Source organism: Pholcus phalangioides, unplaced genomic scaffold (assembly GCF_987345545.1).
Source record: "Pholcus phalangioides strain wild (caught in Gottingen) unplaced genomic scaffold, Ppha-v1.0 ptg000013l_1, whole genome shotgun sequence".
NCBI classification, from domain to species: Eukaryota; Metazoa; Arthropoda; class Arachnida; order Araneae; family Pholcidae; genus Pholcus; species Pholcus phalangioides.
In genome coordinates, this window is record NW_028301606.1 from 13,216,697 (window position 1) to 13,238,461 (window position 21,765).

A 21,765-nucleotide genomic window follows, 5' to 3' on the forward strand; every position below is an offset into this window, starting at 1 on the left:
TCGAAATCTATGTACAGTCAAACCTCGTTAGTGCGTCACCCGGTTAACACGTCACTCCGCTTACCAGATCACTTTTTGGAAGTCCCAATTATCCTCAGGCAGGAATTGGCACAGCTATGGCTTACTCCGTTTAACGAGTCAGTCCGCTTATCAAGTCATGTTTTTGCTCTCCCAAGAGTGACTTATTAACGAGGTTTGACTATATTTAGAATTGATTTTCTGTCTGTCTGTCTGTGTGTATGTTCTCGGTGAAAATCTACAATTTCGTACCAATCTGTGCCAAATTCCATATGTGTACGAAACCGGTCCGACAAACGATAAGCAACTTCAAAAGTTCTGCAGATGTCTGATGCAGTTCGGCAAATGTCTGATAGGGTCTAAAAACTGTACAGCAACAATGACTTTTGGAATGCCTATTTCGGTTGACCTTGGTTCCCAAATAATGGTTTGCCCACTTTTAATGCTGCCATTATATGAAGAAAACCCGGGCAGTGCCGTTACCGCTAGTTCGATATAGAGAATGTCAGCTTCACAATTTTTCCTCTAAAGTTGAAAAATAAAAAATTGAATTTTAAAGAAAAAAAGGCATGAAAGAAAAATTCGGGAAGGCACCTTCCCAGTCCCCTTCTGGAGATAAGGGGGCCATTCAAGTATTACGTCAGCATCGAGGGGGAGGGGGGTTTCGGATTTGCTGACTTTTGATGACAAGGGGGGGGAGGGGGGGTTTGAAGGTTGCTTACGTCATCAACCACCCTTTCTGAAGATATGAAATATTAGCTGCTGACGGGGGGAGGGGGGTCAAAAATGGCCGAAAATCTGCTTACCTAATACTTGAATGGCCCCTAAGCATTGCCACTACGGAGAGGCTTGGTTCCAAGGTTGGTATGTATGTGTTATAGGCACACACACACACACACAGAAATAATTACATACCCTGGGATGACACATTTTCTCTTAAATCTTTTTCCTATTTCATTTGCTTCCGATTTGTGTGTGTATATGTCTGTCGATTCTCCCTCCCCAAATACGACCACCCGTACCTGGCACAGACTCCTTATCGATTTATTCCTCATGCATACATATACACAAAACTGGTGCTCACTATACATTACGCACGCACACACATCGAAGCGTTTTGTCACTCTTCAATCTAGTCCAGGGATTATTCTTACTCAAGGCCATTCTATTATACTAAGGATTTTTTTTTTTTCAGGATGACCGGTTAAGCAAATGAATATATATATATACACACACACACACACACACGAGTAAATTATGTGATCACGTTTTTAATCTGGAATAATAGTGATTTGCGTGCGTGTATATGACAGTGAGTGTCTCACAATGATTTCATACAAATGAAGGACAGTATCCCGCCGAGTGCTTGCGATCGATTCCGGAAAAGATGTTTTCGAATCCATGGCGTAAATTGACTGACGCTTTTTTGTGCGAGGTGAATGCCTTGTCGTCTCATCTAAAATCATTAAAATATCAATGATTGGAATATACTCGATTCGGACGTGTATAGCGACCGTGGTTGTAACGAAAACGGCTTTAACGTCAGTAATCAGTGGTCCTGGCTGATTCTTGTAAAGCGAGGGTGCACTACCTCCAATCCACCTACGAAAGGTGTTCTGGAGAAAAAGCATCAATATACAGTAGGCCTATACTCCAAGGGCCGGATCTACGGGAAGGGGGGGGGGGCAGAATTTAGAAAGCGGCAAATGGCAAATTTTTTAAATGGGTCAAAACCACCGTAATGAAATGATCGAATTTTACATTGCTCGGGATGCGGCAAAATCGTGTTTGCCCCCCAAGGGATGGACAAATATATTGTCCATTGGCATGTAAATATTTTGACCGGGCACGTATATATATATATACTGTGTATATACTATATATATATATATATATATATACAGTCCAATCCCGTTATCGTTATAACGAACTCCAAGAGATCGAAAAAATCACTTGGTTATAACGAAATTCCGTTATAAAGGAATTCCAGGTTTTTGGCATTGTTCCTATATAAGGGGCCGTTCAAGTATTACGCCATCATCGATGGGGTGGGGGGGGGGGTTTCCGATTTGCTGACTTTTGATGACAGGGGGGGGGGGTTTGGATAATGCTTACGTCATCAACCACCCTTTATGAAAATATGAAATATTTTTAATGGCATCTTACTCGGTGCGCCAAAAACGAGAAAAACCTTTCGATAGTTCGTGGGCAATTGAAGTAACATTCCTCCTATTGATAACTGCCCTACAGAACCACTTTAGTGATCTCTAAATGTTTCGCGGATCCAAGTGATCTGGAAATGTGTCTGGGACGCTTAAGTACTCTGGAAATGTGCCACGCATCAATTAAATAACCTGAGAATGTGCCGCGGGTAATTTGAGTGATGTAGAACCACACTGGGGGCACTTAAGTGCTCTAAAACTACGTCACATGTCACTCAAGGGATCTCTAAATGTGTCACGGATCGCTTAACTGTTCTGGAACTGTGTCTCGGGTCATTTAAGTGATCTGAAAATATGCCACTGGCCGCTTAAATGTTCTGGAATTTTACCACGGGACACTTAAGCGATCTGTACATGTGCCGTTTAGTTCATTTTTACAAAATTAGGTTTGAAGAGGGCAGGCCGCATCAAGTAACCTCTAGAGCCATATTTGGTCCGCGGGCCAAGGAACTTTATGCGATTTATCATTATACCCTTCAAATAACATTGAAATTAACAGAAATTGATTATAATAACATATAAAGGTATTTTCTTCCGAAATTTCAATTAAAAAAAATTTTTTTTTTGCATTAAAAAAATAAATTTTTGATCGTGGAAAGGATTGCTGACGGAGGGAGGGGGGGGGGGTCAAAATAGCTAAAAATTTGCTTACGTAATACTTGAACGGCCCCTAAGCTTATCTGGGGGATTATGAAAGTGTTCGTTAAAACGAGATTTTCGCTGTAACGGTATTCATTAAAACGGGATTCGACATCGAAAAAAATAACACTTTTTTTCGTACTCACTGAAATGTAGGTCCGTGTGGAAAACGATGGAAGACGAAGTGAACTCTTTGAATCATTACATTTAATACACACATGATGAAGGAAGTAGCACGAAGTATATAGACAAATACAACACGTCTGTTACATGATTGCGAATGCTTGAGACAGCGAGAGACACAGAAAAAAGCAGAACTGACAGCAATCTCTTAAATCACACATGAACATTATAAACAAGCGCAGAATAGATTTATTAAACGCTGCCATCTATATGAAGGAATTAAATCACGACACCTTCCCGTTTTTTTCAATTTTTCCTCGTCGACGATGTGATGCAAGTGGTCCAATACACATGCGTGAAACTCCGTCGAAATGCTTTCTTTGGTGGCTAAGATATCTGACTGTCATCCTGATGACCCGGGTTTCGAATTCCGGAATGATCAATCACGCTACTTCTGTACAAATACGGATATCAAAGTTCTTCCAATATCCCGAATATCCTGAAAACCTTCCTCATCCCAGTTTGAAGACGTGGTGCACACACACACACACACTTGTAGCCTTTTTGTGCAGTCCTAATATTTAGCAGCCCGGTGGGCTCTCTCGTATACTGCAACTGAGCTGTTCTGGAAAACGGAAAAACCTCACTTCCAACGAAATGGTATATCCTGATGATATTCGTGGAAGAAGAGAAAAGACTTCATATAGTTTGCGTGCATAAAAATGTAAAAATATACTTTTCCAACTATACACATATATATATAGAGAGCTAAAAATTCTGCGATTTTTATTCTAAAACTGTAGAAAATATTTATCCGCATTTCTCTTTTACACAAAAATATCGGGATTTATTGCAACGCTATGTCTATAGATACGTATGCCAAAAAGTGCTCAATTTTCTTTAGAAATAGCGTTGAAATTCTTTTTGGTATTGATATTTCGTTACTGAGCAGCTACAACGAAATAGAAATGAAAAATGCCTAAATAAAAAATATGTAGAAGTTATTTGTGTGCATGCGCGTAAAATACAAATGTGGGAATATTTTTGCATTTTTAGTGCATATTTTGGCATTTTTAGTGCATATTTTGGCATTTTTAAGTCCATATTTTGGCATTTTTTTTTAGTGCATATAATCCGGGCTCTAATAATGAACATTGATTATACACTGTTGATTATAGACCTAAGCTGATCTGCTGCTCCACGTGTCAATATTTGAGAGTTACTCTTTGCGTCAGGACTGATTTGCGTCAGTATTTTTCAGCCAGTGAATGTAGAACTCCTTAATACGTATATGAAGGCGTCTTAAGTGAATGTAATACTGAAAAGTTGTAGAATACTGTATTTTTGTTGTCATTATTATTATTATTTTTTTTTTTCATATGCAAGAATGGAAACCTCAGGGTCACTAAATGTCTGCTCGCGAAAAGTTAATGGTGCTTCCTGGGGTAAAATAAGTGTTGTTTTCTTCTTTTTTCCTCCCCCTCCATAATCGAGTCTGATATCAGGCTCTCCGAGACCGTCCATCCCTTTGGGAAATAGCGCAAACCATCCCAAGATGGTCTCTCTGGGCGGTCAGCGGTCATGTCTGTCTGTGCTGCTCTACGGATCACAAAGTGGATAATAGGAGTCGTATTTGGGGGCGCGAACATTACTCGGATTAAATCTTTTTTTCAACTAGTTATTCTCTGAAAATACAAATTACCACATGGCCAAAGACTTCTGAAATATCCTTCCCTCGAGATTCAGTCCTTTTCGTGTGTTCGTAAACCAATCTTTTGTTGTTGTCATCACGGGGGTTGACTGCATATCTCTTTTATATTGACTAGCGTCATAATGAATTCAATCGATAGGTGCTCAGTTTCGATCTCGATTTCCAAGGCAAAAGCCATGAAACATTTTCGTATGAACGCCTGGAGAACATAAACGACCGAATCGCTCGCAAATACCGAGATTTTACGCCGATATACAGCGCGACGTTGATAAAAGTCGCATATCGATATACGATATATGTGGTAGCATAGAGTAAGCGTCATCACAGCAGTATCTTAGCAGCAGCGGCAATATACGTCGTATAAGTTAAACAAAACAAGAAAAAAAGAAATTGACGCGCATTTTGGATGTGCAATATATATATATTCGTACGTATAAAAACAAAAGGTAGGGGGAGTCGTTGCTATTATATTGTCACGAATCATTGCCCTGCCGTTCATTATCGTCGATGCCGTTGTTCGTGACGCCGATTTTGTATCGGCCGTGTATTACATACAACACTTTCGTTTTTTTGTTGTTACGGTTTTCGCTTGTACTTAATGAAATATTTAGTGTGAGGGTTTTTTTTACATGGGACCGGCAGCATTAGGGCGCAAAACTCCCGCTATACGAGATAAATAATTATCGTCGTACATGTTGGAAATGTTGATCAGATTTTTTTTTTTCGACTGGATTCATTAAGACTGATGGAGAGGTGCATATCAGAATCATTATATCGATGCCTGACCCCCCTAAAGCGGACCATAAGCCGGCTTCCAAGTTGAGCCTCCCTCCTCTTGGGAGGCCCGTATGAAGAATAAAACGAGGCCGAACGTGTAAGTGGGTACGTGTAACATTATATGGGAGGGAGAAGTTATTAAAGAAAAGTTTTGTCAAAGAGTTGGGTTCAAAAAATGGTGCTTTTTCCAAATAATTTTGAATAAATGCCGCCATACACTGACCGTCGTAATTTTAGTATTATTATTAATATTTTCGAAAGCTCGGGAAGGTGACGTCATGTTTTGCCACTGCTCGTGCCGTAGTGGTTGCATGGTCTCCACATCCTAGAGTAGGACCCCTAGGCTGGGATCTTTTGCGGGCTCCCAGACCAGACTTACACGGGCTAGTTCGTGATGAATTTATATAGCGGTAAAAAACGTGACTGAAAATCTTCCCGGGCCAAAGGGCTGGAGCCCTGTCACACTCACCCTTGATGGAGGGCACGATTGGTTGATAAGTGTCGGGGTCCTAAATTTGTGGAAACTCGAAAAAACACGCTAAGTGGGAAGATTGGAAATTTTCAGAGATGGCGTTAGTGTGGTTATTTTTCGAAGTCCACAAAAATAGTGAGAGAGAAGTTCAAAAATGTAAAATAAATGTCCGAATAAATAATTAGTAGAGAATTATTGAAAAAAAATTTCTCTCAAAATTCTAAAATTCGACATGGTTCCAGATTGTGGCTAAATACTTCGCCAGTACATCACCAGCTTCGTGACATATCCGAGAGATGGCGCAGAGTTAAATGAGTAATCCGTAACCCAGTGTAGACCTTCGCGCTCTCTAGGTCATTTTCCTCACTGACCTGGTCCCTCGCTCTCCAGGTCGTGCTTTTGGTCACTCACATGCTTTCACACAATCCACTGTCTAGGTCAGGGGTCTTCAACCTTTCAGACACGGCGGGCCAAGACGCAACTTCTCACGAATCCCGCGGGCCACTAACTCGTGTAATTTAGTGACATCTTAACAGAAGGGGCCAATGGGGGAGCCCCCCTCCACGTTATAATCAGAGACAAAAATAATTGGACACTTTTATTTATTCTGAAATTATTTCTTTCATCAATTTTGATTAGTTCTGAAATAATTTATCTCACTTAATTCTGCAGTTCTTGATTAATTACTGATTAATTAGAGAGCATTATAAAAGAGAGCAATTTCAATCTGAATTCAAGTTCCAAGAAAATAACCAACTATAGAAAACTGAAAATGAGTTTGGTTGAAAAGGTGTTCGGTTGACCGAGTTCGGAAAATCGATGTTCGGATAAACGAGGTTCTAATATAACCGTTTTTTAATGCTTACAACCATTTTCTGAAAATGATCGGCGGGACACGACAAAAAGCTCCGAGGGCTAAATGTAGCCCGCGGGTCATGCGTTGAAGATCCCCTAGTCCAGGTCTTTCTTTTTTCACTCACGTGTTTGCATACACACACACACTCTCCGAGTATTGCTCTCAACCCAAACGGCAGCGTGGTAAACAGGTCTGAGAAGGGCACCGAATCCAAGTTAAAAAAAGAAACAAACTTTGTCGACCATAAAAACGTAGTCCGGGGATGTGGCAAATAGAGGTCCCGCACGAGTAGAGATTGAGATTTTTTTGTACAGGAGCGCCAAAAATAGGTCCCACATGGGTAGAGATTTTTCTTGAGTCTCCCCTGCATTCTCTAGGTCAGATATGTCTTCAACCTTTTTGCAGTCGCGCGAGCACTGACTCTACTCCATCATCAAAAGAAGAGCATCCTTACGACAGGTTTGACATAGGAATGCATGACATCAGGATGATTTCAATCATACTTTGCAATTTGTACAAGGTGTTTAGTTGCATCAAGTGCTCGCGAGCACGAAATTGGACAAGAGCATCGAGAACTCTGGGTACTTCAGGGTGCACCGCGGTGCTCGCGAGCAACGGGTTGAAGATGCCTGCTCTAGGTCAGTGTTTCCTCAACCCTAGATAGCCCTTAGATAAGTCATACCGGGCAGTGAGTGATTCATCATTTCATTTTCCCCCCATCATTCCCCGTTAGTCGAGTTTATGACTTTGGTCTTCCAGTCAAAAAAGTAATTCTATCGGACCACGGGCTTCCAATAGTTAAGAGCCCCCTACTCTAGGTCCCTCTTTTGGTCAGTCACGTGTTTACATTCACTCCCAAGGCAGCCCATCATCAGATATAGCTTTTCTCGTTCGTTAAAATCAGTGTTTCCCAAAGTTGGCGACATCACCTAAAAGGATGCAATGGAACATCCAAAGTGGGCAATAATAGTTACGGGCTGTATAATAATTGTTACCCATACGATACAGGACCCTATGTGGTCAGTCGGGGGGTGGGGGGGGGGTTTCTTCTGGGGGTTAGAAAAGAAAAGTTTGGGAAACTTATGGTTGAATCATAGTTTCCCAACCTTTTTTTGTCCCATCGTCCCCTTCTTCAAAAATTTTTTTCTCCCATCGCCCCCAACACAATCTAGCCCATAGGATCCTATACCCGTAGCTTTACCGCCCGCCTGGAACATTCAAACGCCCACGTTGGGAATCACTGGTTTAAATCATGGATGAGGCTCAACCTTTAGGAGAATGAAAGCCACTTCATTGATTTGGAAACGTGTCGCAAGCCGCTTAAGTGATCTGCAACAGTGCCGCGGATGATATGTAAATAGTGATATGCATATGTGTCACGGGCCACTTGAGTTGTGCGTGGGTCACTCACGTGACCTATAAATATGTCGCAGCTCACTTATGTGATCTATAACAATACCGCAAGTCACGTAATTGATCTGGAATTATGCCACAGGTCACTTAAGTAGTTTGTAAGTGTGCCGCAGATCACTTATGTGATGTGTAAAGGAGTCACGGGGCCACTTGAGTGATCCGGAACTGTGCCGCGATTCACTTGAGTGGTGATGTTCCTAAAGCTGGGTTCAGGTTTTTTAACCAATCCGTGTTGATATCGCCATCGTATCGCTTATCACAGCGGTCCAGTGTGAACTCGGCCTAAGTGATCTGTAAATACGTCGCGGATCTGTAAATATTTCCCCACATCTGTAAAATATGCCTTAAGTTGCTCAAGACATCTGTAAATATGCCGCGGGTCACTCTAGCGATCTGGGAATGCACCGTGGGTCACATCAGGGCCATCTTAAGAGCAATATAGCCCCCCCCCCCCCGGACTGAGTGTTTTAGGCCCGCTACCTGGCCAGAAATGTCTGTCTACTAATCTACACGCTTACTCTAGAATAGTTTAAACAGATTTATTTTCATCAGGCACCCCTCTGCACTTGAGGGCAGTGTCTGGGTTGGCCCCCGCTGGGTCACATAAGGGATCTGGAAATGTACCGCCACCAAATTAGGTTTGAGGTCGCGGGCCCCATCAGATGTCTCCATGGGACCACATTGGACTCGCGTACCATGGAGCGATTATGTATGATTTAAATCATCTTAGATCAGTGGTTCTCAAACTTTGGAAGCCCGCGGCCCGGTTGATTTATTTTTTGTTAAGGGAAGGCCCTTAACACGGCTAATAGGGAATAAATGGGGAAAATGAGACAGTGAAACGTTCACGGCCCGGTTTGACTGACGTCAGGGCCCAGTACCGGGCCGCGGCCCAGAGGTTGAGAAACACAGTCTTAGATGACTCCAAAACATAACATTCAGACCTATATTAATGCTTGTTTTCTGCTCATTCGTAGAAGTGGAAGAGGATTTCGCTTTCTGCGTTGGCCTGCTGAAGACGGCCACCACCACCTCCTCTTCCTCCTCCTCGAAGAACCACAGGTGCCGCTTCGTCCTCCTCCTGAAGAGCCTGGACAAACCGAACAACGCCGATTACAGGACACAACACCTGATCGACCTGCTGGACGAGCAAGTCCCGCAGGACTACAAGATCGGCTTCTGCTGCGACAAGACCGACAACCACCGCGAGCTGGAACAAGCCTGCTCCGAGGTCAAGTCGAAGATATTCGAGATGGTCGGAGAGATATTCGACAGGGACAACAAACTAAGGGAATCTCGGACGTGTCCAGGTGTGTGGTTCACCTACGCCGTTTCTGTCATCCGTTCATGATTACAGAGTGTAAGTTATATCATTGTAGAGAACCCGACTTCAACATGGGGAGGAGGCTGAGCAAAGTAGAAATTCTGGGGCACCTTTAAGACTTACAAACCGAACGGTGACCAAGGCCTGTTTCTCGTATGGGCAAACGGGGCACGTGCCCCAAAATTGGCTGCCTTTTGTATTTTAGATACAGCCCACATGCCTCCTTCCCCTACATACACCTCTGCCGCCAAGAAGACCACATACAAGTGGCCTCAAAAATCCATATTTGCCCAGACCCGAACTTAACAGGCCATGACGGTGACCCAGACCATATTACGAGGAATTTCTTAACTGATAGATAGGTCGTCACCGGAACGTTATGTAATAACACATTCATGGGATACACAGGTGGCCCGTCAGGCCCCTCAAAATGCCCCCAAAAGCAGCAAATGGGTCCTGGGAAAATGGTTCTCGGTGCACTCACTACTGCCACTATACAAACACAAATACAACGCCACAACAGGCAAAATGCCCAACGAGGTGGCTGAGAAAAAGATGCCCATAACAAGTATGGGCACGTGCGCACTACTGAACAGCACATGCGCTTCGTAAATATTTCTCTAAGGAGCTTCTAACGAATTGGCACCTGTTGGAATGTGCGTGTAGAATTTGCGTACCGAACGTGAAGTTTGTTTCCGAGGAATGATGTGTCCGAACAGTGCTGCCACCTGGGTTCCGAATTCGTAATACATACATATATCATATTTTTTGCCCTTTTACATATTGCAAATGAATTATAAATGACGTAGGCCTGATTGTGGAGAGACTTTTTTAAATACAAGACCGGTCCGCACTTGCAACTCAAAGTCGGAAAAACCACCGAAAACCAACTTGGTGCCGTCTCGGGGTTTGAACCTGGATCCCCGCGATGTGAGTCTATGAGAGTACACTCACTGGGCGATATCGCGTCATTGTCCCCCCCCCCCAACACCCGATCAGTTTGTGCACGCTTTCTTCTTCTTTTTCTACTCCTCGCAGGGTTACTCAGACAGCTGTACGAAGAGCTGATCTGCCAGAACGGCGAGATCCGCACCAAATTCAACGTCTACCACAACAACAGGCCGGACGTCCTGAAGAGCATCTTCGAGTACCTGACGGGCACCCGGACGCACCCGCTGGTGCTGTGCGGCACTGAAGGGTGCGGGAAGACGTTCCTGATGGCAGCCGCGGCATTCTTGGCCAGTTCTTCGTGGTTCCCGTCCGACGCGGCCGTCGTCGTCAGGCTCGCTTGCTGTTCCGCCGAGTCCATGACGCAAGAGTCGATACTCAGGAGCGTACTCGAGCAGTGCTGCTACATCTACGGCGAGCATCCGTCGTTGGCATCAAGGGTAAGCACCACACGGTGAGTTTTGGAGACGAAAAAAGAAATAAACAATTAATGGAGGAGATATGAATACGCTCCGTCCCCTCTCTTGTAAGAGTTGCATCGTGGAATATTTCCAGATCCATTTAGTTGTCCGCGGCACACGTTTTCAGATTCTGAGTGACCCACGGCGAATTTCCAGATCATTAAATGACTTCCGAGTCACTTGAGCGGCTCGACACACATTCAAATGAGTGACTCGTGACACTTTCCCCTAACCGATGAAGTCACCCCGCACTCTTAAAAAAGGTTGAACGCCCTTGCATTAGCTTGCATGCTTCCCCCACATCCTGGAGCAGGGCCCCTATGCTATTTTACCACACATCAACTCCGGTCATATATCGCCATTCGGCAATTTCCAACCAGTGGATTTGGGTGAGAAATGAGGGCTCCATCTATCGGTCAGCCTCAGGTTCGTAAAGAATTTGTTTCTGATGTTCAGGGGCGTCGGAAATGTTTCGAACCTGTGGGTGTTCGTCTTGAGCTTTATATTGGAAATTACGATTTCTCAATCAATTCTGGGGGTGCTCAGACCAGAGCCACAAATTACCGTGTACCGTGGGTGCTCGAGCACCACAGCACACCCCCGGCTCCGACGCCACTGCTGATGTTCTTCCCCGGATTCGCACCCATGAACCTTGACGGTAACCTTCATGGTGGAAGTGAGCATCTTACCACTGAAGCCATGAAGGCCCCTTAGGCTGGGGCCTTTTTTGGGCCTCCAGATAGACTTTTCACACGCACCTCTATGGTGAAGTTATAGCATTTATAGCATGAAAGAACAAAAAAAAAAAAAAAAATGGTGAGAATCATCCCGGACACTAGAGCTGGAGCCCTGTCAGGCCATGATTATCTATTAGTTCCAGCTAACGGGATTTCAAAGTATTCAACTTTGCCTGAGGCTGCATCATGTTGAGACGGTCCAACATACTCCCCTTATGTGGACCCCAGTACAGTATTTCTCAACCTGGGCCAATGGGCCTTCCCACCGTGGTTCTGAAATAAAGACTTGGAGTAATAAATCTACTCCAAGGGGGCCCATGGGTGAAAATAAAGTTAAAGGGGAGCCATGGGGAGGAGGATAATCCCCGCTAAGGGGGAGTAAAAGAGAGCTGTGAAATGTTTTTTCTTTGATATAAAGAAATGAAGTTTATAAATGAGATACTGTGGGAAATAGTGTGACTCCACATCCAGGATGAAGCAGAACTTCCCATAGAACTAGGACCGTCTCAACTTAAATTTGGGCACACCCAGACACAGCCTGGAAGCCTCGAGTGCGTAGGAGGTCCCATGATAATGATGTTTAATCTTGTTTTCGAGTGTATGAATTGGTATACAGGTAGGTACTCACAGCCGGATAGGGGAAGCCCTGACGGTCCAGGGCCATCTTAACACAGGGGCACATCCAGGCATGGCCTTGAGTTTTAAGCGGTGTTCAACATGATGAGATCTGGTACCGTAATTTGTCAGAGTAAGTGAATACATGAGGCCAAGTAGATTGTAAGAAGATTGAAAATTTACGAACGTTTCAGACACTGAAGAGGTAGTTTCTGTAGTTTTCTTTCTTACTGCACCCTCTATCGCCGAAAATTCGAACTATTTTTATTTCTGTACCAACGAAAAAATCCCCTTTCGCGCGAGAATAACTTTTTCTGCATAAAACCACATTCAAATACACCAATTCTTTCAATTTTTATCAGTTTTTAAACTAATCAGGAATTCATGGGACACCCTGTACATACGGTTTACTTTTCCACTTGCTGAATCAGAGATTCTGTCTCTTTTTTCTTTTTTTTCAGAATCGTATAGAAAAGTGCTTCGAAGTGCTCCTGAGCAAAGTGTCACCAGAGAGGCCGCTGATCATGCTTTTGGATGGACTCGACCAAGTGGAGGTTTACAGCGGCAGATGCGGCAGGTGGCTCCCGAACTCGCTTCCGGAAAACGCCAAGGTCGTCATTTCCGTCCAGGATTCCAGTAAGGAGATGGAGGAACTCAAAGTAAGGGAACAACTATTCAACCCCCTCCCTCCACCCACGACGTGCAAGCTGTTGGCGATAAATTTGAATGATCTTTATTAGACGTACAGGCGATAAATACGGTAGCCTTGTTCACACGTTAAGAAAAAGAAGAAAGAAAAAGAAAAAAGTAATAAGGGCGAAGAGGAACTGTAAAAAAAGAGTAGATAATTAGATAAGAGAGTGTTACAGAGAGATAAGAGATGTACAGTATCTTGTTTATTCGCCCTCACCTGCGTGTTCTCTTTCTCACTTCCTTGTACAGTACATAATAGAAGGATTAGTTAGAAAGATACATTATATGTGTGGGGGGAATGCCGTGGAGAATGAAGGGGGCGGGGAAGCAGAGGAAAACGGGCGATGCACACACAACGTTGTTTCATAGGGAGGGTTACAATAAAGCTTCGCGATGAGGGGAAAAAAAGAGGTTGAAGAAACAGTCAGGTGGATTGAATTTATTCCACTGGTGTTTGGACGCAATATTACGCTGATCATGAAGGGGTTGACAAAAAATTTATTATGAAAAAATAATTATTGTCACCGTAAGTGTGAGGCACCCTCCAAAAAGCGGGGCCCTGTGTGACCGCACACGTCACCCCCCCCCCTCCCCACTAAAGGCATCAGGCATTTCTACAGAGAGTGTTTGCCACTGTACAAACCCTTTCGTACTCATATAGACTATTTTGTATTTACCAGGAAATGCTCTCACATGTCGACTCGGCTTTCCTGAAGGTTTCGAACCTGAGCACCGAAGAAAGCTTGGCTCTCCTGTCGAGTATCCTCTACCGGAAGAAGAGGACCCTGTCGGAGACCCAGATGAACTCGGTCCGGTTCTGCGTCGTGGACAACCTCTACCCTCGTTACGTCCAAATCCTAGCGCACATCGCGTCCACGTGGCAGAGCTCCGACTCCCCGACTACGGCCAATCACGAGCTCGAGTCCTGGGTGTTCGAGCTGCTCGACATGGTCAGCGAGCAGGTGGGTAGGCGGTTCGTCAAGAGGGCGCTCTTGATCCTGTCGTCGACGAAATACGGCGTCTCCGACTTCGAGGCGATGTCCTTACTCTCCGAACTCCAGAACAAGAACACCAGTCAGCCGGCGGCAGCGGCGGTGGGGATGTTAACCACCACCTCCTCGTCCGCGCAGTATTCGGCTCTGGTGCCTTGGCTCCTGATGAAGCTCAGGTTCGCCCCGTTTCTCCACGTGGTCTGCAGGAACGGCAACGCTCTCATCGGATGGAGCTGCCACGCTTACAGGTCTCTGTGCCAACTGTACTGCAGCGACGTCTCCAAGACCCAAGCCGAAAAGGTGCTGCTGAGGTTCTTCCAAGGCAGACATGTCGCTGAAGAAAACAACTCTGAACTTTTGGAAGAGGAGGAAGAACAAGAAGAAGAAGACGAAAAGGAGTCCATACTAGAGTCCAATCAGACTTCCCAAGGAGACTCCTACGCTCTGTGTAGCAGGCAGCTGGAGGAGATAACTTATCTGTACTTAATGCAGGACATACCGGTCCGCAAAAAGTTCTTCATGGACTTGGACTGGCTGCGACAGCGCGTGATCTACGGGGACTCCTACGAAATCCTGGAGGATATTAAGATGTACAGGCGGAAGAACCCCGACGACGTCGAGTTCAACGTCCTCAGGGAAGTCCTCCAGATGTCGTCCTACGCGCTGAGGTGCTGCGGCGAACAGCTCTACTCCCAGTTCTACGGCAGGCTACGGCGTTTCTTCCAGAACCCCGAGAACCGGGCTAGATATCCGACCGTGCACTCCCTGTACCGGAGGTCCGTCTCACCCGCGGCGCCGAGCCTTTTGCCTTCTAACCGCTGCCTCGAAGAGCTCACAGACGCCTCCAGGCTCCCCAGGACGCTTTCCGAAACAGCTTCCAGTGCACCTACGATGTCCGAAATCGCTTGGTTTCCGGGCAAACCCAATCGTTTGGTGAATTTCTACGCGGCCGAGGAGGAGGTCATCCTCTGGGACGTCGACAAACTGAAAGAGGTGCTCATTTCCACCGAGATGTCGCCTGCACACGGGATGAAGGTGATTATAATTATTATTCAATTATCTTTTCCATTCGCTAATTTGTGTTTAGCCATGCCGGTAGCTGCAAGAACTTCGAGGCAAAGGTGTCTCGACAGCACCATGGGGGTCATCTGGGCAAAGCGATGTTCCCAGAGCTCCAACGCAGCTGAATGTGTCCGCCAATTTATACGCATACTCTCGGAAATTATAATACCAAATCGGGCGCATCATAAAAGCTTCACATACACTTGTGGTCCCCGGGCAGTGCTTGGGCGGGTGAACGCGTTAAGCCGGCGCGTTTCATGAAAGCTCGGTAGTCTGTGCTAATGTAATTGATTCACGGGGAATTCATCGCCAATAATTCACTACCGGAAAATTCACCGCCACAATATTCACCGATAGGGAAAATCACCGCTAAGAAAATTCACCGCCAACAATGCACTGCTACGCACAATTTACCTCTAAGGAAAATTACCTTAAAAAATTTACCGCTAAGAAACTGACAACAGTTCATTCATTACCAGTGAGTGACCGAATGAGTTGGTGAATGAACTAGCTCCAAGTCACTCTTTTGCCCATTCACGTGCTCGAAATTTCTTTAGGTCACTCTCCTACTGTGTCGGCAGCAAGAGCCGTCTTAAGATAGCCCATGGGGGAAAATTATATTTTTGAGGCCCTACCTCGCTAGAAATGCTAGTCTGTACAAATCTACACGCTTACTCACGAAAATTTTAACCGGATCTCATTTATATGAGCTCCTCCCCATCCAGGGTCATGCCCGGATAGCCCCATGTGTTAAGGCAGGCATCTTCAACCCGTTGCTCGCGAGCACCACTGTGTTCCCTGAAACATCCAGAGTGCTCGATGTTCGTGTCCGATTTCGTGCTCGCGACCACTTGATCAACGTATTATAAGTAAAACACTCAAATTGTATTAAAAGATTGGAATCATCTTGATATCATGCATAAACGAGCCGCAACGGTGCTCTTCTGTTGATAATGGGTGCAGGCAGTGCTCGCGACTAGAAAAAGGTTGAAGATCTCTCAAGGCAACACTACTCTGAAAAGGCGGATTTATTTAGGGTTATGCAAATTTTTTTGCCGCCCTTCTCCCGTTCGACTAATTTTCTCGCACACACTTTCCATTCCTCAAATTTGCCACCCTTCTGAATTTACGCCCTGGGCTATAGCCTGCTGAGCCCCCCTTCCCTGTAAATACGCCACTGAATACGAGCTTATCTCCTTGTTAAAAAGTCTCGCCACAGAGAGCAACAGACCTTCAACACGGCACAGATAATCAAAGCTATCACATATATCAATTCAACACTTAATTCACAGCTTGAAAAATAGATGGCAGCACTAGAATTAACGCACAATAATGTACAAGATGCATTCCTACCAGCAGACTGTGAGGTAGAAGTTCAGACTTCCGGCGCATATCATTCGGAAAAAAAACTACCCATGGCGATAGACTGGAGTTGTGCATGGTTCCAAAGAAAGAAAAAGGCTCCAAGATGTGAAGGGGAGTCCATGGTGAGCACCCAGAAGCTCGTGAGAAAAGGACAACTTTTTTTTTCTCCCACAGAGAGAGAGAGAGTGTAGGCGCGTACACTAGGATTTTTACCGCCTGAGGTAAACATGATTTTGCGGTCCCGAAAATTTGATAATTTTATAACGGTGCTCACATTGTCCCCACCTAAAACTACTGCCCCGAAAATTTTGACGCCCGAGGCAATTTTTTTACCGTCCTCATAGGTGACTCCCAGCTAAAATAGGGGCTCCAGAACATCTTTTTTTTTCAGGGCCCGTGGTGTTGAGACATCGCTGCACAGAGACTCAAAAAAAAATCAATTCAATAAGAATGGTCTCTGTCCTTGATAGGGAGGGGTGGGAACTGGATAAAACAGGAGGGCTACGAGAGAAAAGTGTGGTTGTTCCAAAGGGGGATGTCGTGAACGAAAATAGGTTAAAAAAACACTGCAAAAAGTACTATTTCATCACATTCAATGAACTGAAGTTTTTGCTGCCATCTATCAAATAAAAAGCCAACTGTAATAATTCTTCTATTAAAATTGATTATCGGTTTTCATGCCGCGAAAAAATAAAGCAATATAATATTTAAGAATATTTTATAAGCAATATTGGTTAAATTGTCAAGTGTACCTCAGAGTTTTAACAGTTGATTGTTAGCAACAGTAAAACTGAATAGATAATATCTACGTCACTGGAAGATAGTGAAAATAGTGAATTACGACATAGGGATTTGGAAGAAATGTAGGAGACCCAGGCAGATAATGCACTTAGACTGGGAATTGCTATAAGTCAATTTTATTCTTCTCTGATATGGGAAATATTGTATATATACTATAAAATGAAAATACCTGCGAGTACATACATTTGAATTTTTGTGTTGCGATAGAATTTTTATCAACATTTAGCCATATTTAACCGCATATACTATTGTGTGTCATGTGGTGGTGTTGAGTATATTGTGGCGGCGTTGAATGTATTAAGGGAGAGAGACAGACCATGACCAATTGGACTTCTTTCTATCAAACATATACACATAGATGCTTAACACAATTCTATAAACAAACAATATATACTTTCCTTTCTTCATAGGCCTTCTTGACTAGTTTGTATGCTGACAGGCGGCCCATAGGGCTGGGAATCAGCCAAAATTCAATTCTGGTCTGGTAGCGACCAAAAACGAAGTTAGGGGAAAAATTTACATGTTGTAATGTTGCAGGTTTTATGTACGTAATTTTACAACATTGAAACAACAACCGTTGAAAGTCCAAGGCATATTTGATAGTTCAATCAATATTATTGCTTATAAAAAATATTCATCGATATCATACTATGTTGCTTTTTTTTTTGTAGCACATTAATCAAAAACCGGTCATCGATTATGATTAAAAAATTGTAACAGTTGTGTTTTTTATTTGATAGGTAGCAGCAGTTTTCCTTCTGTTCAACATGATTTTTTAAGTAAGCAAATTACATGGTGATGGTTCAGTTTTTTATATTTCATAGATGACAGCAGAGTTTTCAGTGTAACGATATTATACTGATTGATACTCGATGCTTTATATTCATGCATACGCGACATCATGCCGCCCTCGCCCCCAAGACCTTCAAGTTTATTTGCGTCAAACATGGTTCCAGGGTAGAATCACAAGACACACAACAATTTTAAATTAGCTCCCAACTTAAAATGCTCGGAACCACGATCTTGAAGAAACGGCCCTGCAGACCCCAATTTTTCTTTTCATGAACAAGTGTTTTACGGTCTATCTTTTGTTGCGTCACCTCCTTGTGCGTGGGTGTGCGTAAATGCACTACATGCCTAACACATTCGCTATAAATAGGTGCTGGATAATCACAGAGTTGCGATAGTGGAGAACAACTACCTGGAGATTTACGACGTCAGCCGAGGCGTTTGCTTAGCCCGGACCGAAGACTGCGTGGACGCGTCGCAAGGCGTCATCGTGGTCCACGGCGCCAGGCACCTCGTCGCCGTGTCGTCTTCCAGAACGGACTTACTCAAGATCAGCACCACCAGCGGCAAGGTCGACGCTCACATGACTTCCGGTGACGACAGGCAAGTTCAGCACCATTCATATCACGCATTACTACTATACTACTATACCAGGGGTTCTTAACCTGTGGGTCGTGGCACAAACTTGATTCGCAGAGGCTTCCGAGATGGGTCGTATAAATCTAAAAAACAGTCAGGGACTCAAGCCCCCTTCACATGGAAAATAGAAAAATCGGGTTTAAAACCCGCTTCAAGAGTTTCCACTAATTACACGGCCCAGTCCATATTTCAAGGAAACTCTGGTAGATCGCTACCGGAAAAGTAGCAACACACCACAGAGCTCTTGAGCCATGGGTCACGACCCAAACCTGATTTGCAAGGACTTTCGAAATGAATCGTTCAAATCCACTAAAAGCCAGGGACTCTTGAGCTATGGATCACGACCCAACCCTGATTCGCCGGGGCTTCAAGGATGGGTCGTACAATTACAAATCCATTTACAGGTAGACATTCTTGAGCCCCATGGGTCACAACTAAACTTGATTCGCCGGGACTTACGATATGAATCATTCAAATCCACTAAATGCCAGGGACACTTGAGTTATGGGGTTACGGACCGGACTTCTTTCGCAGGGACTTCCGAGATGGGTCGTACAAATCCATTTAGTCATGTTAATATGAATGCACTTATTGCATCACTGGTTTCCACAGGTCTCAAAAACAATCACTGGCCATGGGTCACGAAGTTGATCTTGCTGCTGATTTTGGGTCGCGGCTGAAGAAGGTTAAGAACTCCAATACTGTATGATTTTGCGTACGTTTATTTTTAACGTGTCATTCTGATGCAGGTACTTGTGCAACCTGATCGCATGCGAAAGCGGGGACGTTTGCGTGTGTGGAGACGACCTGCAGAAGCCCTACCCGTTACTCGCTTGGGACGTCCGCGAAAGTAGACTCAAGAACGAGTTCCGGATGCCGCACCACGAGTTCCTCACCAGGATGTCCGCTTTGGATCGAGACGGACGCGTCTACGCCACTGCTGCCAAGGTCTGAAATTTTCATTTTTTCTACAATTCTAAGTGTAGTTCCCGACCTGAGTACCCCCTAAAGGCACATGACAGACCATTCAGAGAATGCACGAAAACAAAACGAAAGGGTAGGCAAAACGGTTTATGGAAATTTCGCCTCTGCCCTGACGGTATTAGTGGCCGAGTGAATGATTGATCGTGTGAGCGACCAAGTGAGTAGTGGATGACCGTATGAGTGGGTGACAGCATGTAATCATGTGAGTAGTGGATGACCGTATGAGTGGGTGACAGCATGTAATCATATGAGAGATCAAGTGAGAGTGGTTATTCATTCGATCACAAACTTGATCCCTCATCGTCACTCATAGACATATGCAAAATTTTCTCGGGGGGGGGGGGGGTTTACTTTTTTTCCTGCAAAATAACACTATAACCTTGGCTAAGGGAGGGTGTTAGAACCCCAAACCCCCCCCCCCTCCCTGCTTACGCCAATGCTCATAGTCACTTATACGGTCACTCACTCAACCATTCATTTTTCATCACTCGTGGGGTCATTCACTCACACTCACTTGGTTACTCAAATGATCAGGGCAGGTCACTCCGAAATGTCTGAGGCGAAATTTCCGGATCAAAGACAAAACAATGTGTGCAGTTTTACGAGAGTACGCAAGTTTCCGATGCATGTCATAGGACATACATACTCAATCCATTGCCCGTGGGCCACATGTGGCTCTCGAAATCATCTGATGACTCGCGACACCAATTAAATAATTTCGTAAAAGTGATTAAGTGGTACATTTCCAGATTACGTCAGTCCCTGAGGTGATCGAGTGTGGTCATAATAACAGACTCCCATTGAGGGGACCCGTGTTTGAACCCCACCGTTGGCACAGAAGTTCAAACTCTTACACAGAAGCACTCGCAGTCTTCAAACGTCAATAATTGTAATTTTATTCACCATCAAATGGTATAATTCCGGCCTGAGTCCTGATTACACTATAAAAATTTTATAACAATTATTTAAAAAAAAGCAACTAATAAATTTATCGGTTGCATTTGCTCTAATGCAACCGATAAATTTATTAGTTACTTTTTTTCAAGTTTTATAAAATAACTTTCATAAACCTTTTAGAGTGAAATCCCATCCTTAGATTAGTCACTTCTGAAACATAAAATTTCATTTTTTAAGTTTATAGACTGAATATCGAGTAAAATATACTTGTAGAGGTATCGGGGGAACCACCAAAAATATTCAAGTGCTCTTCAAACGTCTTAATCCGACCCTGAGTGAACACCGTACGTGAATAACGTTGTTTAATAAAACAATTTGTTTTAAAGTCTAAAAAAATTAAAAGATTAAAAATTTAAAAAAATAATAAATATTTGAAATAATATTTCAAATATTTATAATTTTTTAAATAATTTTAAAAATTTAAAAAGAAAAAAATTAAAATTTTTGAATTAATTTTTTAAAGTTATTAAAGTATGTAGTCAATTAAATATTCGTAATGAACAGAACGGCTTATCATTTTGGTCCCGTCAGTGGCAGGTTTTATTGTATAAAATTGTGAAATATGGACAAAAGGCAGTTAAAGTTGCTATATCTCAATCTCAGAAGGAAACAAAGGGATAGACGTATGTGGGTACATCGTATTTGATGAACAGGGACCCTCATATGGTGGTTTTTAAGGGTATTTATGGCAAAATAACTAAAAAAATTCCGTTAAAAAGTAGCCAAATATGTGGACGAATTCACTCCGCATCGTGTGAATAGCTCCGAATAAACCTATTGTCAAAACTTCTATGTGCGGATGCGGAACCCACACTTAGGTTTTGACACATGCGGACGACGTCTGGACCCACATGAACATTTCCTAGGTGCGGAGATATATTTCGGCTCAGTATATTCCAATTGTTAAAACTTCTTGCGGACCCGCGTCCGCTCCGTGTGAAAGGCCTCTAATGCAGATCATTCAAACAGCTAGAACTCGGAAGAGGTTAAAAGAAATTATCTAAAATTTGAAGGAATATTTCCACTCAACAAAATTTGCAGAAATTTTAGCTCCGCACGAAGCCTGTGACGTCAATAAAGGCCATTTCTCCTATTGCCATTAGATATACTGCAAAAAAAACGGTAAAGATATCGCATGCGTCGGCCTGCTATATCCAATGGCAATAG

The 21,765-nt window shown here is 43.7% G+C and overlaps 1 protein-coding gene across 1 annotated transcript in view; it reads left to right on the forward strand.

Annotated features, from left to right (window-relative positions):
• The window catches only part of LOC149078629 (NACHT domain- and WD repeat-containing protein 1-like), a 53,501-nt gene that overhangs the window by 28,140 nt on the left and 3,596 nt on the right, over window positions 1-21,765 (forward strand). The window contains exons 7-12 of the mRNA XM_089240767.1: window positions 9,209-9,541; window positions 10,594-10,943; window positions 12,778-12,975; window positions 13,690-15,036; window positions 18,389-18,621; window positions 19,407-19,605. Of these exons, the coding sequence (XP_089096893.1) occupies window positions 9,209-9,541; window positions 10,594-10,943; window positions 12,778-12,975; window positions 13,690-15,036; window positions 18,389-18,621; window positions 19,407-19,605 (2,660 nt within the window). The remainder of the gene's footprint in view (window positions 1-9,208; window positions 9,542-10,593; window positions 10,944-12,777; window positions 12,976-13,689; window positions 15,037-18,388; window positions 18,622-19,406; window positions 19,606-21,765) is intronic.